The following is a 20536-nucleotide window of genomic DNA, read 5'->3' as shown; positions in this document are numbered from 1 at the left end:
AATTATTATTTTTAAATATATATATATAGAAAAGGAATCGCACCATTTTAGATTTTTAAACCACCGATTCTAGTAGTAGAATCTTTCTTTCTTTAGATTAGATTGCTGGGGATCTTGTCTGTTGAAGAGGAATACGATTCTGTCGTGTCCTTTACATATCTGTGGATCGTTTACCCATTATCGCGATCTGGACCGTAGGATCGTGCGATCGTACGGCTCGGATAGAAGCTACCGAGCCGGTTCAAGCTTCGATGCGGCCTAATCGACCCTTGGATGCTGTCCAGGCTGTTGAAGTCGTTTACGTCCTCGCAACTTGGGTTCCTACCTCATCGGGTCTACCCGTCCGTGGGGCCCCCCGGAGCCACTTACGTCCACGCCCTCTCTCCCTCTCTCTTTGTGCTCCTCACGTATGATCGAGGCAGCGCGAAAGCGGCGTCGCCATATTTCTTCTGCTCCGCGAGGTCGGTGGCGTCAACAGACACCCCTAACGGAATGCGCTCACCACGTCCGGCTTTCGCGCTCTTCCCAATTCCCGCGTTAATCCCGTCTCCATGTATCGACAGTCTTCTCTCTTTCTCCGTCTCTGCGTCCGCAGCAGCGTCTCCTTCGGGATACGCCTACGGGTTCTATAAATCTCAAGCTCTCTGCGTCCATAATCTTCTACTTTGACCACGTGTGCTGCCCGATCTTTCAGGATTGAATCTGCCATGCCAGTTGCTGGTGATGATTGATTCCTTAGGTTTCAGCAGCAAGAATTAGCTCTCTCTCTCTCTCTCTCTCTCTCTCTCTCAGTATTAGTCGAGCAGTCTGACATGATCTTGGAGGGAGGCTCTTGATGACAGATATCATGTGAGGCATTGCAGTATGGCTTCTTCCTGCTTCTTGATATTTGATGGGATTGTCGAGAAGGAATGCATGCATGCATGGTTATTTTCTGTAGCATGTCTTTGACAATTCTGCGAATTTATGTTCAGGTTGATTACATCTGACATCCAATGGATGAGGAAATCTCCATGAATTAACGTTGGTGGTAATCTTCACGATGGTGGGAACACGTAAACGTCGTCCAGGAGAACGGACAGACCCCGAAGAAGAGAAACCGGTGACCAGGGAAGAAGATGGAGAAGAAGTCATTGCTCAAAAGAGAGAAGCATGCAGAGTAATCGATCAAGTAAAGCTGTCTATTTTCTTTTCTCGTCTTTATATGTATATATTTTTTTTTCTCTTTTCACTAATTTGTTTTTTTCGGTGGCATAAAAGAGCTTGATTTCTGCATTGTTAAATCCACACGGATCATGACGAAGAAGCAGTCTACATACATTCTATGAATGTTTTTTTGGGGGAAATATTTGATCTATTAACCTACATAATTTAACAAGATACAACAAAAGGAAGTAGAAATGCTAAACAGTTTACAGATTCATTTTAAGAACATGAGCATGCAGTTCTGGCATATTCACATTGGAGATTATGTTTCCTCATTTTTAAGCTGCTTTTTTCATGCTTAACATTTCAATTTCAGGTAAAAGTTTTGATCGAGGAGTGCCTCATGCAGTATATGAACAAGGAAGAAGTGTTGAATGATCTCTGTACAAGGAAAGGAGTCGACCGTGGAATCACTGAGACTGGTACTTAAGCCAGCAAAACATCTTTTGCACTCACATCCATCCATTCCTCTTACGTGCTAATTTTTAGTTCATTACGTTCTTCTTCCTCAACATTTGTCTGTTGTTTCAGTCCATTCTATGCAATTCACCATATTTTCTTTCGGTTCTCTGTCCTGGATTTTTTAGATTTCATATCACTTGCTACGTTCTTCTCTAAATCTATTCTAATTGAAGTCAATGACAAGCAATGACATGTTCCTCTCTCCCTCTCTATCTATCTGATATCCTATGCCTTTGCAATGTCTACCAGTTTGGGAAAAGCTTGTGCAGGACAACTCTGAGTTCTTCCAGCAACACTATGCTAAAACGATGCTCAAGAAACAAATTCTGTGCTACAAGTATGTTCTTGAGAAGCAAGTCAGACTGATGCATGAAAGATTTCAATCTGCAGCTGCTTCCTCCACATGTATGCTTCTTCCTCCTATTTCAATGAATGCATTCCTTTTATGTTCCAGCTTTGGTTTCTTGTTCTACTACATGATCGTATCATGTAGTAGAACAGGCTTATGTTCTTGAATCTGGCATGCCTATTTTGTAAGAGAGGGCATTGTTCCTCGGTAAGCCTCTCGTTTCATGATATATCGATCGTAATACACGATCGCAGATCGATACAAGTCTCTAAAAGTAGAATTTGTCGTTGTTTCAGTGCAATCTCAACCAGAGAATACAATGAGACATGGATCAAACTCTGCAGGGACAAGCTATATGGTGGGAATGAACAATCAACAGAGTCCCATGATACATGATGAGTTCCCTGCACTTGTGAGCACACATGTTGGCCGGTGTGCTTCGGTTCCCACTGCGAGGGTGCTGAAAGGAATGATAACAGGAGATACAAGAGCTATAGCTCTTGAGGAGTTGACAGGGACAGCAAGGGTATCAGATAATAGCTACATGAACAACTTGGGTTCTGGATTTCCTGAGGGCAATCTCTTGGGAAGACCCTCATTCACAGGATACATGCTTGATGCATCTTTCGATCCTGAGTTGGTTGGGCAACACTATAGCAAGCAGTTCTTAGATGCTAATATATCATCTGGATATTCATGTCAGGGATCTGAAGGTGCAGGTAAATTTCTGCCTTCCTATTAGACATGTTAAACTCTTCCTCCTCCTACTACTATCTTGTTTGCATTGCTTTTGTTGTGCTTCATTTCATTTAAGATGGTTGAGGAACAATGAAGGTTAGCAATATAAGAAGAGACAGAAAACAGAGAGCATGTACTATGTGAAACTGCACTTGGTAAGAACTCACTGAGTTTGCACACAGGAGCACAAAGTCACAGAAAATCTAATTGATAGGTTTGGAATTACATGAAAACTCAAACATAGTATGTAGCTGAGATCTACATAAGTTAAACGTATGAACAAGTAACATGGATACTTTAGGATAGATGGATATGAAGGTTAGCAATATAAGAAGAGACAGATACAGCTTCTTACTAAGCTGTACACAGTCACATTGTAATATCATAAGGATACAGCTTGTATCGGCAAATCAAATTGATAGGTGTGGAATTGCATGAAAACTATACATAGAATTTTGCTGAGATATACAATAAGGTAATCGCATGCATACTTGAAGATAGATAGATGCAAACTGAAGGTAGGCAATACGAACCTGAATCAAGCAGATGCCACCAGAAAAGAATGGATGTAGATACCATCATCATAATTTGTTTTCATCTCGCAATAAGTGAAAAAGGAAGAGATTAGGCGATAGGATTTTTGATAATTCTTCAAGAGAGAAGGAATTCATCTTCAGGATTGCTATAATAGAGTCTGATTTCTGGGATTCTTTTGTCTGATTGCTTCTGTTTCTTTGTTTATTTGTCTTTCTTCTCTTCTCCATCTTTTGGTACTGATTGCTTCTTGTGTAGTTCTCATCTTGTGAAGCCTCCTTCTCTTTATTGTTGCAGGAGGAATTCCACCACCACATGTAACACAATTTGCTTCATCTTCAGCAGCAAACTATCAGCCATGCGCTCAAAATCCTGAGAACATGATCACCCATGGGGGGGGGATCTTCACACACCTCGCTCCCGCTCACGTGATGGGCAACTCGGCAGGCATGCAAGCATCAGAGAATCCATTCGGCGGAATGCTTCATGAGGTGGTAGGCGGAGGCACCATGTCCTCTCCCTGCCACCCGAGCAGCTTCGATTTCGGAGATGCTGCTGTTCCTGAGAGTGCCATGGAAGCTTCCGCCCCCATGCTGAGATCAGAGCCCCCAAACACCGGAATGCTGCTCCACGAGCCGGAGCCGGGAGGGAGAGGGGTCATGTCAGCTCCATTTTATTCGAGCAGTTCAGGATTCGCGAATGGTGAGGAAAACCCGGGAAGAATGCCGGCATCGGATCACTGGTACACCGAGTTGCCTGCGGAATTGATGGGGAGAGAGAACACGTACTGGAGTGCTTCCAATCCATCGTCGCTGCAACAGCTTCAGCGAGCTGGACAACCAGCTGCGGCGCATTCACCCTCGGCGTTCATGCATCGTAATATCTGATTCAGGTAACATTCTTTACGACGACGTTGTTTCTTCATCCAAGATCAAGAAGAGCAACAGGCAGATTGTGGAAGCCACCGACCATGATGCACTTTGCAGAGCTTCCAAGGTAGCTCTGGCGGAGGAGCTACTGTTTCTGCTCTAGAGTTGTCATGTCATGCAGACCTCCACGAAGTCGATCACAGCCAGCTTTCGTCGACGCCCAAAAATTTTCTATTTTCTGCTGCGGAATATCTGTTTTGCTCCAAATGTTGCGAGCTCTCATAGCTTCGTTAGATGAACTTGAAAACTTGAAAAGCTGGTCTTCTTGGTCTGCATTCATCTTCCTGCTCTGCAAGTTGTACAGGTCAACATATGCTTCAGGTTTGACAAGGATGAGGAAGAAACTTACCTGTATGACCAGCCCTAATAGGACTCATGGAAGAACACTGAAATAAACAGGTCTTAGAATCCTGTGTGCATTTGCCAAAGGAGAACTTGGAAAGGAGAAAGGGTCATCTGTGTGCATCTATGTACTTCCATGATTTCTGCTAATGCTTCTTCACCTTCCAAAGCAGAGCTGCAGTTTGCTCACCCATTTTGCTGATGAAAGCTGCACTCTGCTGAAATCCATGCATGTCCGAAAACTAAAGTTTAATTGCTACAATTTTAGGACACCTGAAATTTGCTAATTCAGATTAGCATCAGCTCAATATGACGAGGACTTCAATACAACCTCTGTTGAGCTCCACCGGCTGTCCATAATACAGAATTGCAGACCAAATACCTGCAAGCATATATAGCTCTAAAAGTTAAAAGTGATAATGGCATGACAACACATGCTTGCCTCTTTTTAGCTCATACAAAAAAGATGAGTTAGATGATAGACTCTCAGTTTGTTGACAGACAAAAGTCAGCTGGCCATCCAAAAGTATATATTGGACACATATAGCCAATCTCAAGTTTAAAACAGAACTCAGCACTTATTTAATATTATAAGCAATGCAGGTAAATCACGCCTACAAAAGCCCTCAAACTTTTTTAACAATGGGACAGTGGCTTGTGATGTCAAGTTAATTCAACTTAAATCTTTGACAAAGTTACAAATAACTTAATGAGAAGGTCCAAATGAATACAACTACAATGATACAAAAGTTGGGAGTACAGCCTCTGCAGACAAACTCTGAATAAATGACAAAGAAAGAAGAAAGCATAAAACAATGCCAAAGCTCTAAGTTCCCTTCCTAATTTGCTCTTGTTAACTTTTGTTGGCAATCTGATTAGAGATTACCAATCAAAGAAACTTGGGCCAGCCTTTGAAAGTAACTCCTTCCCTGCATCCTTTCCCATTGCAACCATATCATCGAGAGCATACAAGCCTTTTCTTGATGTCTCCAGTACTGAAATATTAGAAACAGAAAAGAAAAACAATTAAGACGAGTTCAAAAATGAACAAAACAGATACATCTTTTAACATTAAAGATGTCAATTTACCCCTGGTTCCATCTGGAGAAGCAACCAAACATCTTAAAACACAATTTCCGTCACTATCACGATATGCATACCCTGCAATTGGTGTACGACAAGACCCATCCAGGGTCTCAAGAAATGCCCTTTCACAAGCAACAGCTAACCGAGTATCATCATGATTTAGTGAAGCTATGTAATTAGCCTGGTTCACAAAGTTAACTGGCTGTCAGGACCCACAATCTAAATTAAGCAGAAAAGTAACAACAAAGACCAAGTTGCTATGGAAGTAAAAGATGTTAAGAGTATTTTGTTAAGCCTTTGTATTGCAAAATAGATATTTGACAATAGTATGAAGATTTACTACTCAAACCAACAGTGCAACTAAATTAAGCAATCTTGATTTTTCCCAAAGACAAACTAACCAATAAATAGGCTTTATTTTGTGAAATAATTTTCATATATTAATCAGAATATAACATACTTTAGACATATAAGAATTTTCAGCAGGCAATATTAATAATGTAGGTAATCAGGTCATAATCAACCTACTCTCCCGAGACACAAAATTGGTCCATGTAAAAATAAAATGAAAACTCAGACTAATTAAAAAGTTCCTAAAATTACATGAACATGCAATCTAAGTTTATTATTGACATCAATGCATCACCACATAGGGCAACCTAGGTAACATGACAACATAAATTGTATATAAAGCTTCAATATATGATATGCAATTACTTACACGATAATGACCATCTCACGAACAAGAACCATGGCTAAGTCTTAATTCGATATACTGAATATTGTATTTGCAAGATGAAAACTTCTCAACCATGTAGTGTGCCTTATCCTTTCATTCAACCATGAGCCAGAAAATAATGCAAGACCAAGGAAAGAAAATATAATTACCATCAAAAGCTTTCCCACTCAATAAATGACCAGCGATAAAGCCTGTTGATAAAAAAAAGTTATCCAGACCATTCGAGAAAAAAAATTGACCACATATTTTCCTACTGCAACCCTCAAATTCCTCATGAAGGCAAAACTTAGACAAGTCAAGGAGTTGTAGTAAAGTATAAAACTAGACGTTTGGTAAAAACGTCTACCTCGATAGTCACACAGACTAAGTTCATGCTAACAAGAATGATCCCAAGATTTCCTAAACCTGGTTTAAAATGTCTAGAAAAACAGGGAAACAAAAAATTGGAAAGAGCAATATTTGTTTTCAAGATAATTGATTGATCTAATTTGATAGGAAAAAAATGACTGGGCATATATTTGTTTAAATAGTTTTACTGACACCTGGACAACTGATAAATTCCCACATTTGCTTGCAAGAAACTGTTTTACGAACTTCGTTTTAGTCAAAAACTATAAGATGAATAATCATTGCAGTTTCCAAGGGACAAGGGGTAGTGATATTATATAAGTGCCAAATTATTATGACAAAAAGTACATAAATGATTTCGTAAGACTAATTTATTTAATATTTCCCTATTCGAGAAGTTCCGTTACAGTGAGAATTTCATGAAAGATGACTGATTATGTTATCATATGTCAAGAAGTATCATCCACCAAAATAGCATTAACTATGTGCATCAAGGTCAAATCACACGTCCAAAAGTATGATCCTTAAATATACAAGGCCTCGGAAGTTGCATTTAAATGAAAAAAAAATCCAAGTGAATATGTAATACACTGACCATCGTATCATCATTGCTTCTACAAGCTATTCCAATAGCACCTTGGGCAATTGCTGGAAGCATTTCTTCAATAGAGAGTATAGCTGTGACATTTTCGGTCATGTTTAGCCGTTTTAGCCCTGCCAAGGCTAACAATGTTGCTTGGACTTCACCTTCATTGAGTTTCTTCAATCGTGTCTGGACATTTCCCCTGAAGTTAACAACCTGCAATTGAAAGTAACTATATAATTATCTACATGTGTCACATACTTATACCGGTCAACGGAAAGGTGAAAAGAAGAGAGAGAGAGAGAGAGAGAGAGAGAGAGAGAAAGAGAATTTGGATAAATAGGGTTCCTCAAAGGCACTGAATGCAGTTACAACAGATCGACAGGATTAGCATATACTATTTTTGAGATGCCTCACATTTGAAAACATTATGTCAGTATTAAATCTCCATGAAAACAAGCACAGTTTTCTAGATTTAACCCTCTCTTCAATTACTTAAACAAACCTTGATAGCATATTATGTTAATAATCAGGCACAGTAACTTAAAATAGACATGATTGGATGTCAGCATGAGCAAAATACTAAATATTGATATAATACCGGTTCTGGTAACCTATTGGAACAATATGGTACCAGATATAGTGGACAGTGTACCAATACGTATTGCCTATTGAATAGAATAACAAAAAATAAACAGAAGTCGAGCTATATGTTCTGATATTGGTACTTAGTTGAACTGGTAAATACTTGTTGGTATATATTAATTCAACTGGTGCTTAAATCCTTGAGCAGGAGTACATATAAACATGCAAGTACACATTGTCATGGTTGTCCAAAAACACTAATGGACAATAGGACAACCATATACATGTAAACAAAATTCATACTGAAATAACAAAATCAATTTAGTTTGAGACTTCTTCCCAGTGCAAAAAGGTCACACAATAGACTTTTCAATCTCAGTAACAGTTGTTTAATGGTCAGCAACAAACAATCCTAAACTCTTGTCTCTTTGCATTAAAATTTAATTCTGCATCATTCATCTAGGTAGGCCACCACGAATCCTGAGGTAGAAACTGTCGGCAAATTGAAGTGTATTACATCTAGTAATTTACGGATCTACTTCAAGAGCAAGACAAAAGCATCTTGTCACTCTCACAAAGTATGATAGTGTCATTGCTAAAATAAAACCTCGGGATTAACTATTGGTTTTGCATCCACTATAATTAAGTGATTACAAATACTAAAGAAATATGTCATGAGAAACTTCCAGAAGCACATCTAGATAAGAAGGCAGTGATGAGTCATTAAATACCAGTATCCATGCTTACAGGCATACATAAGAAAACCTTAATTACCTACTCGTATGCATATATGCATACATATACTCACATATCCGTGTTCCAATGCAGACATGTGAATGCGCATGCATACCAACATTGTATACAGATAGGAGATTCATGTATACAATAGGCACACATGAAAATGCTTACATATAATACATAGATGTAAATATGCATGTCTGCAAAGTAGGTACAACTTCATGAATATATGTATTGACATGAATGCGTCTATTTTCAATGGCGCATGAGCTTTGTAAATGCTCAACCGCAGATGTCAAGAAAAAGGTCAATATTAATCAAGACACATGTACAATTCAAGCACTCAGACAGAGATAATGTTTTGCCTCGTCAAATGGCTTAACATATAACAAGTTAGCGACAAAAACATGCTGCTGACTATTTATAATCAGCTGAGGTCTACAACTGATTAGGGAAATTAGGACAAGCAACTTTGTAATAAAGTAATATAAAAATATAAAGATCAAGATCAACATCTACCTTTAATGATGGATATCTATATAGAATTTGAGATTGTCTCCTAAGGGAAGCAGTTCCAATAACACTTCCAGCAGGCAACTCCGCAAGAGACTTTGCAGTCAAGCAAATGAATGCATCCCTTACATCTTCTCGCGGAAGGTTGCATGGCAAGATTGTCCCATCCGGAAGATATGTAGGCACATCCTTCATCGAGTGAACTGCAATATCGATGCTACCTTCCAAGAGGGCCTCATCTATCTCTTTTGTGAATAAACCCTTGCCACCAATGTCAGCAAGTGGTTGATTGAGTATTTTGTCGCCTGTTGTCTTGATAATTACTATGTCAATGGCTCCTTCCTCGGCTAGCTCTGAATGTGATGCCATGAGCTTATCCCGGGTCTCATAGGCCTGCGCAAGTGCTAGTGGACTGTCCTACATGCCCACGACGTGTGATAGTAAATGCACAGCCTCAAGGAAAAGAATAATACTTAAAGCTGCTAAAACAACTAAATTGATAATTCAAGCGTAGATATAATTACAACATGATGCGCAAAACAAGAATTAAGTCGGAGAAAAATTACAAGGTCAGAACACGAATGAAGACCAAGTCTTAATGTAAACATCTAAGAGAGCAGAACTTCTGACATTGCGCCAATGAGACCAGAGGAGATATCAACAACATCACCAGCATCGAACGGGTACTAAATGAAGTGAATCACGGTTGAGTCAACAGGAAACCCCAGAAATATAATTCCAAAACTGATATATGTAGGAGGAACTAAACCTAAGAAATTAAAGAATCGAATTGGGACCTTCCCAGCACACGACCAAAACAGCGAGGAACCTCAGATGTGAAAAACCAATTAATTCAGAGGGAGGTCTGACCTCATTAGCGTCCAATTGAAGCAATCTCCAAGCGGGGGGGAGGCGAAAAGATACAATTTTTAAGAAGAAAAGCTAAAGGCCCGAGTCAACGACCGCACACCAACAGACTCTTGATACAGAAAAATTAGAGGAAATCAAATGGTCTACCTGCCCCTGGTGCCAATTCTCACAAGGGAGATCTTGGTCTTGACCTCCTGCTCCACAACCACCGCAGCTCTGACGACCAAGGCCCCTCTCCTGGGGCGTCTAGATCCAGAGGGGAGCACAGGAGCCGAGGTCGGCCTTGGTCGAGGCCACAGGTTGCAAGGGGCGGTGATGAGAGGGTGATGCGTGGTGGTTCTCATGGCGGAAAGGAGGCGCAGATCCCCGAAGCCAACACGAGCGAGGGGAAGAGGAGGAAGATGAGGTACTTGGAAGCCACCCTCTCATAAAAATTGGGTTATCGAGGGTTTTATATGGGGGGAACAGATAGGAGAAGATAATGTTAGGGGATTGACCAATCACATTCAAACAATCTTCGTTTCCATCTCCCTGATTTCTCCTTTTTTTTTTTTTTTTGTGTGTGTGTGTGTGTGTGTGTGTTTTCTAATTGTCATCTAAAATTGGTCCAATTCTCAGTCAGCCCTCCCCCCTTTTCACCTTGTTCACGGGGGAGGTTTTGGGTTGGGTGACTTAGGCTCGTTCTGGGTTTGGTTGGGCCTCAAAGTCAACACAATCTTCTGCAAGTGGAATCCATAGCCCAAAGGTCAATTTATCACTTCCGAGTATTGTCCAATCGTGCATTCACATACGTATGCATTCTCAAGAATATTTATTTACATGATCGCATCTTTCATGTTCGACAAGATCCCACACACTCTGTAACATTAAAGATATAGCAACTAACATGCATACGTATATCATTGCTTGCTCTGGATGTAAGATTAAATTCACTAGTTAATTATAGACCCAATTAACCGGTTGGGTCAGTCTCCAATTCAATCATCTTGTGTAACCCTAAAAAAAAAAAACATATCAAGCAAGAAAAAGAAAAAAATACTGTTCATGATTCAACCTATTCTAAGCACAGATTGTAGATTTAGGAACAGTACAAGCGCCAGTCGATGAAATGTAAAACATCAATAAGCCCATGTCACTAACGTTCATTTCCAGAGTGCCACCGCCTGTTTGCACGCTAAACAAAACATCTGTTCCAAAGATTGCAGAAAGAAACCAGCATGGAACACTTGCCCGACTGCTTCTTTCTCACTCCTGCTTTTTGGGCTTATGAATCTTCACATATGGGAATACACCAAAGAGGTGAACAACTTGCGGTTCCCAACCCAGCTGCTGTGCCCGACAGAACATCAAAAATGCATTCGCAAAGTATGAGTTGAATCCCATAAGCACATGCCACCACGCATGACCCTGCGGATTAATATACCAGTGTGATAATTTCTTGCAGAACATCCGGTCGAACAACCAGCATATAGTCCCGAGAAATATTGTCGCAACATAGAGCTTGGCTAGCCGTTTAGCAGACGCATCTTTTGTTTGTATGTAATACTTGTACATCCGCGGGATACATAGAAGACAAAGGCCAACATAGTGTATCTTGAATCCTATTCCAAAACGCACCAATGAATGAGCAACAGCGAAGGCAGCACCATAGAGGAAAAGAAAAGTAGGCATAGTGCTCCTATAGTGCCAGTCCGGTGAGTAAAGAACATAAAGGTAAAGCAACATCTCCCATACCATTGGTGTTTCATCGCTTTGCTGCAGTCTGAAAGTGAATTAAGATGTGATCAGATTGTTCATAAGCACTGACAACTAGTCATAATATAATCTCATGCATAAAAATTATCCTAGCAATTGGTAAAAGAAATTTTTCAGTATGCAATAGATAAATGCACGATAAAAAAAGATAAAAGCTAATAAAATCAAGCAAACAATTTCAAAAGAAATTATACATATATTAATAACAAGCCAATCACAATGGTAAAAGTCAACAATGGAATACTTGGAAAAAGCAGCACTTGCGTCCAAGTGTCTTAAATCAAGTAGAACGTAGACGATACTAATAAAAGAAAAGCAACTGAATCAAGAAGCACCATGAAGGCATTCCTTTCGGAAAGAAAGAAATGAAAAGGCAAATAGATAAAGCACTAGTGACTGAATCAACGTTATAGAAACACAAAGTAGGGAACTTTAGTACAATGAAGATCGATCATTAATACAGATCCACCAATTACCGAAGGTGCATATAGGTGCCACCAAACAGAACTGTCACACAGATGTGGACAAAAGAATTAAATAGGATTCATATCCAAGCTTCCAGTATGAAAGAAGACAAAAAAGAAATTGCAAGGCATATGGAACTTTATTTTTTAAAATACATTGCACGATACTTATATTTCATTGTCATGATAATAAACTACAAAGATGGATGCATAATAATGTTAAAAAAACAAAAAGGTCCACTTTCTCTCCTTTAATATTATAATATATGATCAAATAATATGATAAGCATCCAACAAACTGAGACATATCCAACATGTTTAATAGGGTGGATACCAGGTACCACTAACACTGCCAGTGACCTCTGAGATAATCAATTTATCTGAATAGTAGATCTATATCATAATCATAGATGTATGGTAAATTCAGAAATGGACAGATAATAATTAACAAATGATTAGAGCTTAGCAAAAGCACCAGATAATACATCATAGCATATTGACAAAACACAAGAACCACTAATCACAGATAGGATGGTGATGCATGATTATAATATATCCAGCTGACTTTTTCGTGTGTTAAACATTCAAACTGGACCTTTGCTTAATTGCCACCTTCGTAAAAGCCTGATTATATAACTTACAATAATCAGTATTTGAATCTCAGAGATTTTAGAGAGTTCACGGCATGTAAGATATTCATGAATAAAGTTCCATATCAAAGCAATATATTGAAATGCAGCAGTCCAGTTTTAGTCCTACCACGTATTTTACCATTAAGAAAAAGCACATCCTAAAACAGAGCTCAATGACAGGAAAAAAGATATCCATGTAGCCATCTCCAAATATGTGCAACACAACGGCTTGTTGGATAGAAACAAAGCATGACATCTAAAGGGATCAGGTTCAGAAACAAATTTCATGTCATTAAAAGTTAGTAAAACAAACCTACCATCGAATACGTGTAGAACATGAAAGCCAACCTAGAATCCATCTATTAGGCTTTTATTATGAGCGACCACAAAAAACACAAGCAACCCCACAAAATGCTGTGGTTGCAGAAGTTACAATAGCTTGGCCAGGGCCAACCCCAGAAGTCCTGATAGTATGCAGATGAGTGTTTGCTAACCATCAAGAAGCACACAAATAGCAACGTTAGATGTGCACATATGTTGTTCAAAGATTGAAGAAACGATGCTCACTCGCATGTTATCTGCCTCAGGTGCAGATGCATGTAAAGAAGTAATGATTTCTGCCAAACATACACATTATTTTGCTACAGAACCCAATATATTTCAAGGCGAGTAACTAGTATGATCGAACAATATAAACAGAATAAATAAAATGAAAAGACACAGAAAGCAAAAAGAATTCAGAGATGAGCAAAGAAATTTACACATGTTGCAATGTGGCATGAAATATCATGCTCCCGATTGCGAGTATCATGTTGGAAATGTGAAGCACACTGAATCTTTTCTCAAACCTTTGTCTAAGGGCATTTGTAAGGCCAATAAGTGCAAAAAGAATGCAAGGAATATTTGATATGGTGTTGTAAAATTCTGCAATATATGAAGAATGGGCATAGTTTTCCTCGCACAATTCTGTAGTGGATGTAACAGGTCCCCAAAAGCTTGACATCCCTGAGTCTTCCATTTCTTTATATCAGTTGACAAAATATGGATCAGATTTCCATACTGAATGGACCTTGCAAGGAAGAACCTGGTGCTATAATCATATATTTAGCACATGGATGACCTGAAAAACACATAAAAGGATAATCATTAACAAATTCAATTAAGAATGTCAATTGAAACGATGACCATTTTATTTATCTTCATCTGTAAAGCATGTCCAGAAAAAATTTACTTGATTGTAATTTCCAAAACCAACAAAATTGTCTTTAATCAATTCCTAAATCTATCTTATTAAACAATTGAAGGTTGCATGAATGCATGATCATGTATAAATAATCTATTTCCCAAAGAACCATAACAATTTCCACAAAAGAAGCATCTATTAGAATGATCCTCCTCTCTGGGCCTGATAAACGGAATCATCGCTGTAAAAACCTTGTGTCAGCAAAGTCGGTTAATCGTAAAGATTTATAATAACAGCAAATAAAAAACTGACAATATCAGCAGTATATCTAGAAATGAGTTAACTGGTATATCTATGTTGAAGCCTTCTTGCAGCAAACAAACTAAGCCATGTAGCTTCATATTCAAGATTATAATCACAAGACCTAGCAATGTGCATTTGATCAGAAAACGGAAGTTCAAAAGATAGAGAAGGATTAGTGTGAGGAGAACTTGGAAAGAATGCAGATTATCCTAAGAATTTGCCGCCAGTCATAACTGAAAATCCAGATAATCAAATATGAAGCAGAGGAAGTTGTTCAAAGACCAAAAGGTAAACAATAAGGATTCCAGTACAGGAACATTAAAAATGTCACCTTAAAGTTTGAAAGATCCCTCCAGTATATTAGTAGTTTAATTGCTTTCCCATATAATTATTTGGCTGCAAAAAGGATCCCAACCTACAGTAAAGACAAAAATACCACTGGACGGATGCTACCTTTTAGATAAAATAAACAACACCACAAGGATAAGCCCAGAACATAACAAATGATCACAAAAGCACATAAAGGTACAGGCAGACTGTCTGAATCTTTCTCAGTGATAATACCATTTAAATTTGTTACATTATAGGATATATATATATATATATATATATATATATATATATATATATATATATAGAGAGAGAGAGAGAGAGAGAGAGAGAGAGAGAGAGAGAGAGAGAGTAATGAAATGATACTGCAACAAGAATATTTAATCCTTGTCTTAAACATACTTGGCTGGCACAAGATTGCAGAAGCCACAGCTAGTGCCATATTTCGAGCTCCCAGACATCAAATCATTGCTTTATTATCAGTTTTTAACTTATTCATTTGAAAATTTTCCTCCACAAAGCTATCAACCTCAGATTTCAAAATGCAGATAGAATCTGGTTCAAACTACAAGTAAAACCCACAACTCTCCCTTCAACACTGAATCCCACATCTATAAAAGAAGCCTAACACATCGGCACACACACAGGAAAAGTAGAATAAGTACTAAAAGATTTTATCTAACCCTCAACGCAGGAAAGAGGTAGGTCAACTTCTTCTATGGCTCAAACAGCGATCGACGAGCACCATAACACCATCTCAAACCACGATTTAGAAAGGATCTAATTTTACGCCTTCGAATCGCCCGCTTTTGATCTTCCCTCTCATCCTCTCCTCCCGGCGCAATCCTTCTCTGCTACTTCCCATCAAGAGGATCTAAGGGGTCACAAGCGCTCCCCTGGCACCTCGCAAGAACCTCGGTGCAAGACGACAACCAAACCAGAGCGGATCCAAATCCAGCATCCACGAAGAAACCCGTCCAAACACGAGTTCCACGGAACATCGTGTTGGGCTACGAACGCATCGGCAAGTAGGGATCATGGCGGGGAAGAGATCGCACCTTGGGGGCGTCGCCGAGGAAGCAGAACGGCGATCGACGAGGGACGGGATTAGGGCTCCGCGTGGTGGCATCCACCACCTTTAGTTTATTTATTCGAAGCGCTTTTCCTTTGCTTTTATTCTTTATTCCTTATTCTTATTTTTTTTTATTTTCTTTTTAGTTTTACATATCTATCCTTTCAAAAATTACTCCAAGTTCTAATATGTAAATCCAATTATTAAGAATGCTTATGTATATTGTCCCACAAAAATACTTAATATGAATATTTAAAGTATAAATAAAATTATACTATTTTGTTCTAATAGTCAATATACATGCATAAAATATTCTAATATATAAATACAACTTGAATTTATCAACCCCTTTCTCTCATTGTCATCCTTGAGAATAAATTAAAAGACTTTTTTTTTTTATTTTTATGGGAAAAATAATTTTAACATATATATATATATATATATATATATATATATATATATATATATATATATATATATATATATATATATATATATATATATCCACGGTCACTTATTCTTGTCATCCGAACTTTGGGAGCACCTCCTGAATCATCTGTTCCGCAAGATCTCTGTCCGTTGCCTCTGATGGTTGAACGGAGTCCCAGAACATGAAGGAAGAAGGAGCCGAGCACACCGGCGTCATCGCATTGCACAACGGACCCACCTCCACCGTCCCGGTCCCGCAGCACCCCAACGTCGTCGACTCAAAACCTTTGGCATCATATCATTGAGGAAGACAACGAGGACGTCCGATCTTGAAGGCAAAAGAAGGGTTTCTTACTGTTTCTGTTAGGGTTCTGGATCATGTCCATCAGTGGGGTGTAGATGTCCACGTACACGAACCTGCTTTGGACGAGCGAAGCACTCAGGGCGTCGATGGAGGGTTGGAGCAGGGAGTTGTATGCGGCGGCGTCGTTGTTCTGCGCCACCACGCAGATTCGTTGTGGCGTGTGGTCGATGGGCACCATTGCCTTCAGAGTGATCTGCGGAGGAAGGCATCCTAGCGTAAGAGGCAACGATACTTGTCTCAAAAGAGGAACTCTAACAAGATCGAACGGCTGACCGATGGGAAGATGATGTTACCATGAGAGAGAGAGAGAGAGAGAGAGAGAGAGAGACTATATATATTACCGAGAACTCATTGAGATAATTAACGATAGCATTAACATTATTCAATCTAGAAACATCAAGAACGTTCACAAGGGAGAAAATGCATTCGATGATCAAATCAAACGAATGAATAGAAAGAATGCTGATGATGACAAGGAGCAGCATGCAGCATCGGTTCCCTAGCTCGTTTGAGATCCTAGAAATGAGCCTGAATCCGGTCTACGATCTTCTTGTCCACCCCGAGGGCCTTAGCGAGGATATCATCCGAGATGGCCGGTTTGGAGCCGAAGACGGAATTGGCAATGGTGATCACCCCCGGGTTTTGGCTGCTGAGACCGGAGAGTGCGACGGCCTTGTTGGTGCCGTAGTTGAACTGGAAGTGGATGAGGCCTTGGGGGAACACAAACACATCACCCTTGCGAAGCACTTTGGTGACGAGCCTGTTGTCCGGATTGGAGGTGACGAAGCCGACGTAGAGCGAGCCTTCCAACACCGACTGAATCTCCGTCGCCCGGGGATGGATGTGAGGAGGGTTAAGACCAAACGGCGCGTAGTCCACCCGGGCCATGGAGATGCCGAGGGTGTTGAGGCCGGGAATTCGGTTCGCGTTTAGGAGCGTGACGTTGGAGCCGACTTTGTTGGTGGTGTTGCGAGGCTGGTCGAGACCGGAGAAGAAGAAGTCCTCGGCTCTGACGAGCTTTGGATCCTTGCAGACAAATCCGTTGACGAACACTGCATGAGTCGAAGCAGGAATCAGCATCTCGAACCATGATAATAATTAACCCGATCACAGGGACATCGATAAGCTGTTAGGATAATACCATTGGATGTGTTATCCGCAACACACAAGTCCTGGAGAGCACCGGGATCACGGGCCATGGAAGGGGAAGAAACCAAAGCAAGGAGAGCAGCGAGGAGGAGGATGACGTAGGAAGCAGCCATGGCTTTACAACGAGAGCAAGGAAGCAACGAGAGAAGTTTACTTCTTGGTGGCAGAACAAGGAGGGGGCAGATGCATATATATATATATATATATAGATAAGGAGATGGGTAAGGGAGACTTGGCAATAAGAAAGCGTCGGGGTTATGGTAGCTCTAATGAGTCTTTCCATTTCTTTATATCACTTGACAAAATATGGATCAGATTTCCATAATCATATATTTAGCACATGGATGACCTGAAAAACACATAAAAGGAGAATCATTAACAAATTCAATTAAGAATGTCAATTGAAACGATGACCATTTTATTTATCTTCATCTGTAAAGCATGTCCAGAAAAAATTTACTTGATTGTAGTTTCCAAAACCAACAAAATTGTCTTTAATCAATTCCTAAATCTATCTTATTAAACAATTGAAGGTTGCATGAATCGACATAATTTATGAATGTTTAAAGTTAAACTTTTTACTGATACTGTCTTTATTGAACGAAATTTTTGAATAGATATAATTTTTACGAAAGCATTAATTCAACCCCTCGTAGTACCAAAACGGTCTTAACAGAACTCAATCCGACTCGACGCCTACTTCTACTATCCAAGAATTCATGTAGGTGACTTTATCCAGAATTGGACTGAGCTGTGCTGATATCTCAACCACGACATAAAGATTCTCCGATAGTAATAACTCTCTATTTGTACAATTTCAACATTCTTACTTTGCAAATCTAAAATTATAATTAACTACTAATATCTATTAACGATTCTTAACGAGTTCATTTAAAAAATAAAAAGAAGTCTTGTTATGATCGATGGATCACTATCGATGTCTTACTGTTAGCAATAGTATTATTGAGGTAGGGACCTTCAGTGAAACGCGACAGTCTCACGCTGTGTGTGGCGATAGCATTAACATCGCTGTAGCATCTATTGGATGCGGTTGACATTGATTGGACGACACAGGTTATGATTTTCAATTGTTGAGTAGTGGAAAAGGGAACGACGATGTCGACGAGCAGGTTGTATCGTTAGCGGTTGTGGGCGATGACTTCACCATGGGTGGTGATGTGGGTGGTACGGCGATGACCACAGGTGGCACGCGTCGATGCATAGTCAGCTAGACCTAGGTGCGACGGAACATGGCAGTGACGGTCGAGAGAGGTTCTAGGGTTTGATTGTTGAGTATGGTTAATATATTTCAATTTCCCAAAATCTGGATGACAAATATGCAACATAAACTCCTTCAACAAATTGTTGAGCATTTATTGCTATGAGAACAATAAAACTTTATCGAAATTTATTTAGCGGAAAAATCAAGCACACGACAAATAAATGAATGAAGAGTAAAGAATGAGGATAAGTAGCAGTATGCAGCATGCAGCAGATGTCTGGCTAGTTTGTGTTCCTAGAATTGTGCCTGGATCCGATGTACGGTCTTCTCGTCCACCTGAAATGCCTTAGCGAGGACATCGTCCGAGATGGCCGGTTTGGATCCGAAGACAGCATTGGCGATGGTGATCAGCCCGGGGTTTTGGCTGCTGAGAGCCGCAAGCGCGACGGCGTTCTTGGTGCCATGGTTGAATTGGAAGTGGATCAGGCCCTGGGGGAACACAAACACATCACCCTTGGTGAGCATTTTGGTGAAGAGCTTGTTGTCGGGGTTGGAGGTGACGAATCCGACGTAGAGCGAGCCTTCCAACACCGTCAGGATCTCCGTCGCCCGGGGATGGATGTGAGGACGGTTAAGGCCGTAAGGTGCGAAATCCACTCGGGCCATGGAGATGCCGAGGGTGTTGAGGCCGGGAATTCGGTTCACGTTTACGGGCGTCACGTTGGAGCCGACTTTGTTGGTGGTGTTGCGAGGCTTGTCGAGACCGGAGAAGAAGAAGTCTTCGGCTTTGACGAGCTTTGGATCCTTGCAGGCTAATCCGTTCACAAACACTGAATAGGTCGAAGCACCAATTAGCATCTTCGATCCATGATAATAATTAACCGCATCACAAGTACATTAGATAAGCCGTATACCATCGGATGTGTTGTCCGCGACACACAAGTCTTGGAGGGCACTGGGATCCCCAGCCATGGCTGGAGAGGCAACCAAGGCAAGGAGAGCAGAGAAGAGGAGGATGTAGGACGCAGCCATGTCTTTGATTTGTGCTACCGCGTAACGAGAGCAAGGAAGCAAAGAGAGAAGAGAAGCAGTCTGTAATTTGATGGCAGAATAGAATGGCGCAGATGGATATATATGGAGACCGAAGGTGTGTGAGACTTGGCCACGCCGGAAGAGTTGACGCTTTCCCGTCGAAGAGGAAAGCATTCATAGCCGGCCTGAGCTAGAAGAAGTCAACTACGAGTGCTGTGTAACAACAACTACTATGTGTTTGATGAAGTCCATCATCTGCTTCACCACGTAACGTCTTCAATTAATTAGCTTCTCTTTGACTTTTTCTGTCATCAAGAGACGTATCTTCATGGTCGTAAAGCAAAAGAATCAAACACGGATGAGGTTATGTAGCGGACTGCATCAAAGTTTTAATTGTTCTTCTTAGCGGCACATGCAAACGATGACTTGTTCGGTCAATCATTTGCCGGCGGATATCATTGATTGTTAGAGCTGCCATAAACCCCGACGCCTTCTTATTGCCAAGTCTCCCTTACCCATCTCCTTATCTATATATATATATATATATATGCATCTGCCCCCTCCTTGTTCTGCCACCAA

At 40.2% G+C, this 20536-nt stretch overlaps 4 protein-coding genes across 8 annotated transcripts; all 4 read right to left on the bottom strand.

The window, feature by feature from the left end:
• Positions 1-5215: 5215 nt before the first annotated feature.
• On the bottom strand, positions 5216-10457 carry LOC135620300 (porphobilinogen deaminase, chloroplastic-like). Of its 2 annotated transcripts, none has more exons than XM_065123156.1 (5): positions 10170-10457; positions 9159-9564; positions 7329-7532; positions 5650-5827; positions 5216-5555 (listed from the first exon to the last, which is right to left on the bottom strand). In XM_065123156.1, the coding sequence occupies exons 1-5, from the start codon at positions 10364-10366 to the stop codon at positions 5443-5445; spliced, it is 1098 nt and encodes a 365-aa protein (XP_064979228.1). In that variant the 5' UTR covers positions 10367-10457; the 3' UTR covers positions 5216-5442. The 2 variants fall into 2 exon arrangements, with proteins under 2 accessions (XP_064979228.1, XP_064979229.1); XM_065123157.1 differs by having other exon boundaries at positions 9159-9569; positions 10170-10310.
• A 483-nt stretch (positions 10458-10940) lies between these two features.
• Positions 10941-15855, bottom strand: LOC135581502 (alkaline ceramidase-like). Of its 4 annotated transcripts, none has more exons than XM_065123161.1 (3): positions 15748-15855; positions 13722-13993; positions 10941-11784 (listed from the first exon to the last, which is right to left on the bottom strand). In XM_065123161.1, exons 2-3 carry the CDS (start codon positions 13889-13891, stop codon positions 11268-11270), a joined length of 687 nt encoding a protein of 228 aa, XP_064979233.1. In that variant the 5' UTR covers positions 13892-13993; positions 15748-15855; the 3' UTR covers positions 10941-11267. The 4 variants fall into 4 exon arrangements, with proteins under 4 accessions (XP_064979233.1, XP_064979230.1, XP_064979232.1 ...); XM_065123158.1 differs by having other exon boundaries at positions 13635-13993; positions 15748-15854; XM_065123160.1 differs by having other exon boundaries at positions 13635-13993; positions 15373-15816.
• Positions 15856-16905: 1050 nt separating this feature from the next.
• Positions 16906-17816, bottom strand: LOC103975063 (putative germin-like protein 2-1). Its single transcript, XM_009389973.3, has 2 exons — positions 17696-17816; positions 16906-17606 (listed from the first exon to the last, which is right to left on the bottom strand). The coding sequence occupies exons 1-2, from the start codon at positions 17814-17816 to the stop codon at positions 17071-17073; spliced, it is 657 nt and encodes a 218-aa protein (XP_009388248.2). The 3' UTR covers positions 16906-17070.
• A 1253-nt stretch (positions 17817-19069) lies between these two features.
• Positions 19070-20002, bottom strand: LOC135618310 (putative germin-like protein 2-1). The gene is made up of 2 exons (XM_065119189.1): positions 19840-20002; positions 19070-19755 (listed from the first exon to the last, which is right to left on the bottom strand). The coding sequence occupies exons 1-2, from the start codon at positions 19955-19957 to the stop codon at positions 19220-19222; spliced, it is 654 nt and encodes a 217-aa protein (XP_064975261.1). The 5' UTR covers positions 19958-20002; the 3' UTR covers positions 19070-19219.
• Positions 20003-20536: the final 534 nt, after the last annotated feature.

The sequence above is a fragment of the Musa acuminata genome, chromosome BXJ2-8 (assembly GCF_036884655.1).
Source record: "Musa acuminata AAA Group cultivar baxijiao chromosome BXJ2-8, Cavendish_Baxijiao_AAA, whole genome shotgun sequence".
NCBI lineage: Eukaryota > Viridiplantae > Streptophyta > Magnoliopsida > Zingiberales > Musaceae > Musa > Musa acuminata.
Note: the sequence above shows the minus strand (reverse complement) of the source record. Positions and strands in the feature narration are given on the sequence as shown.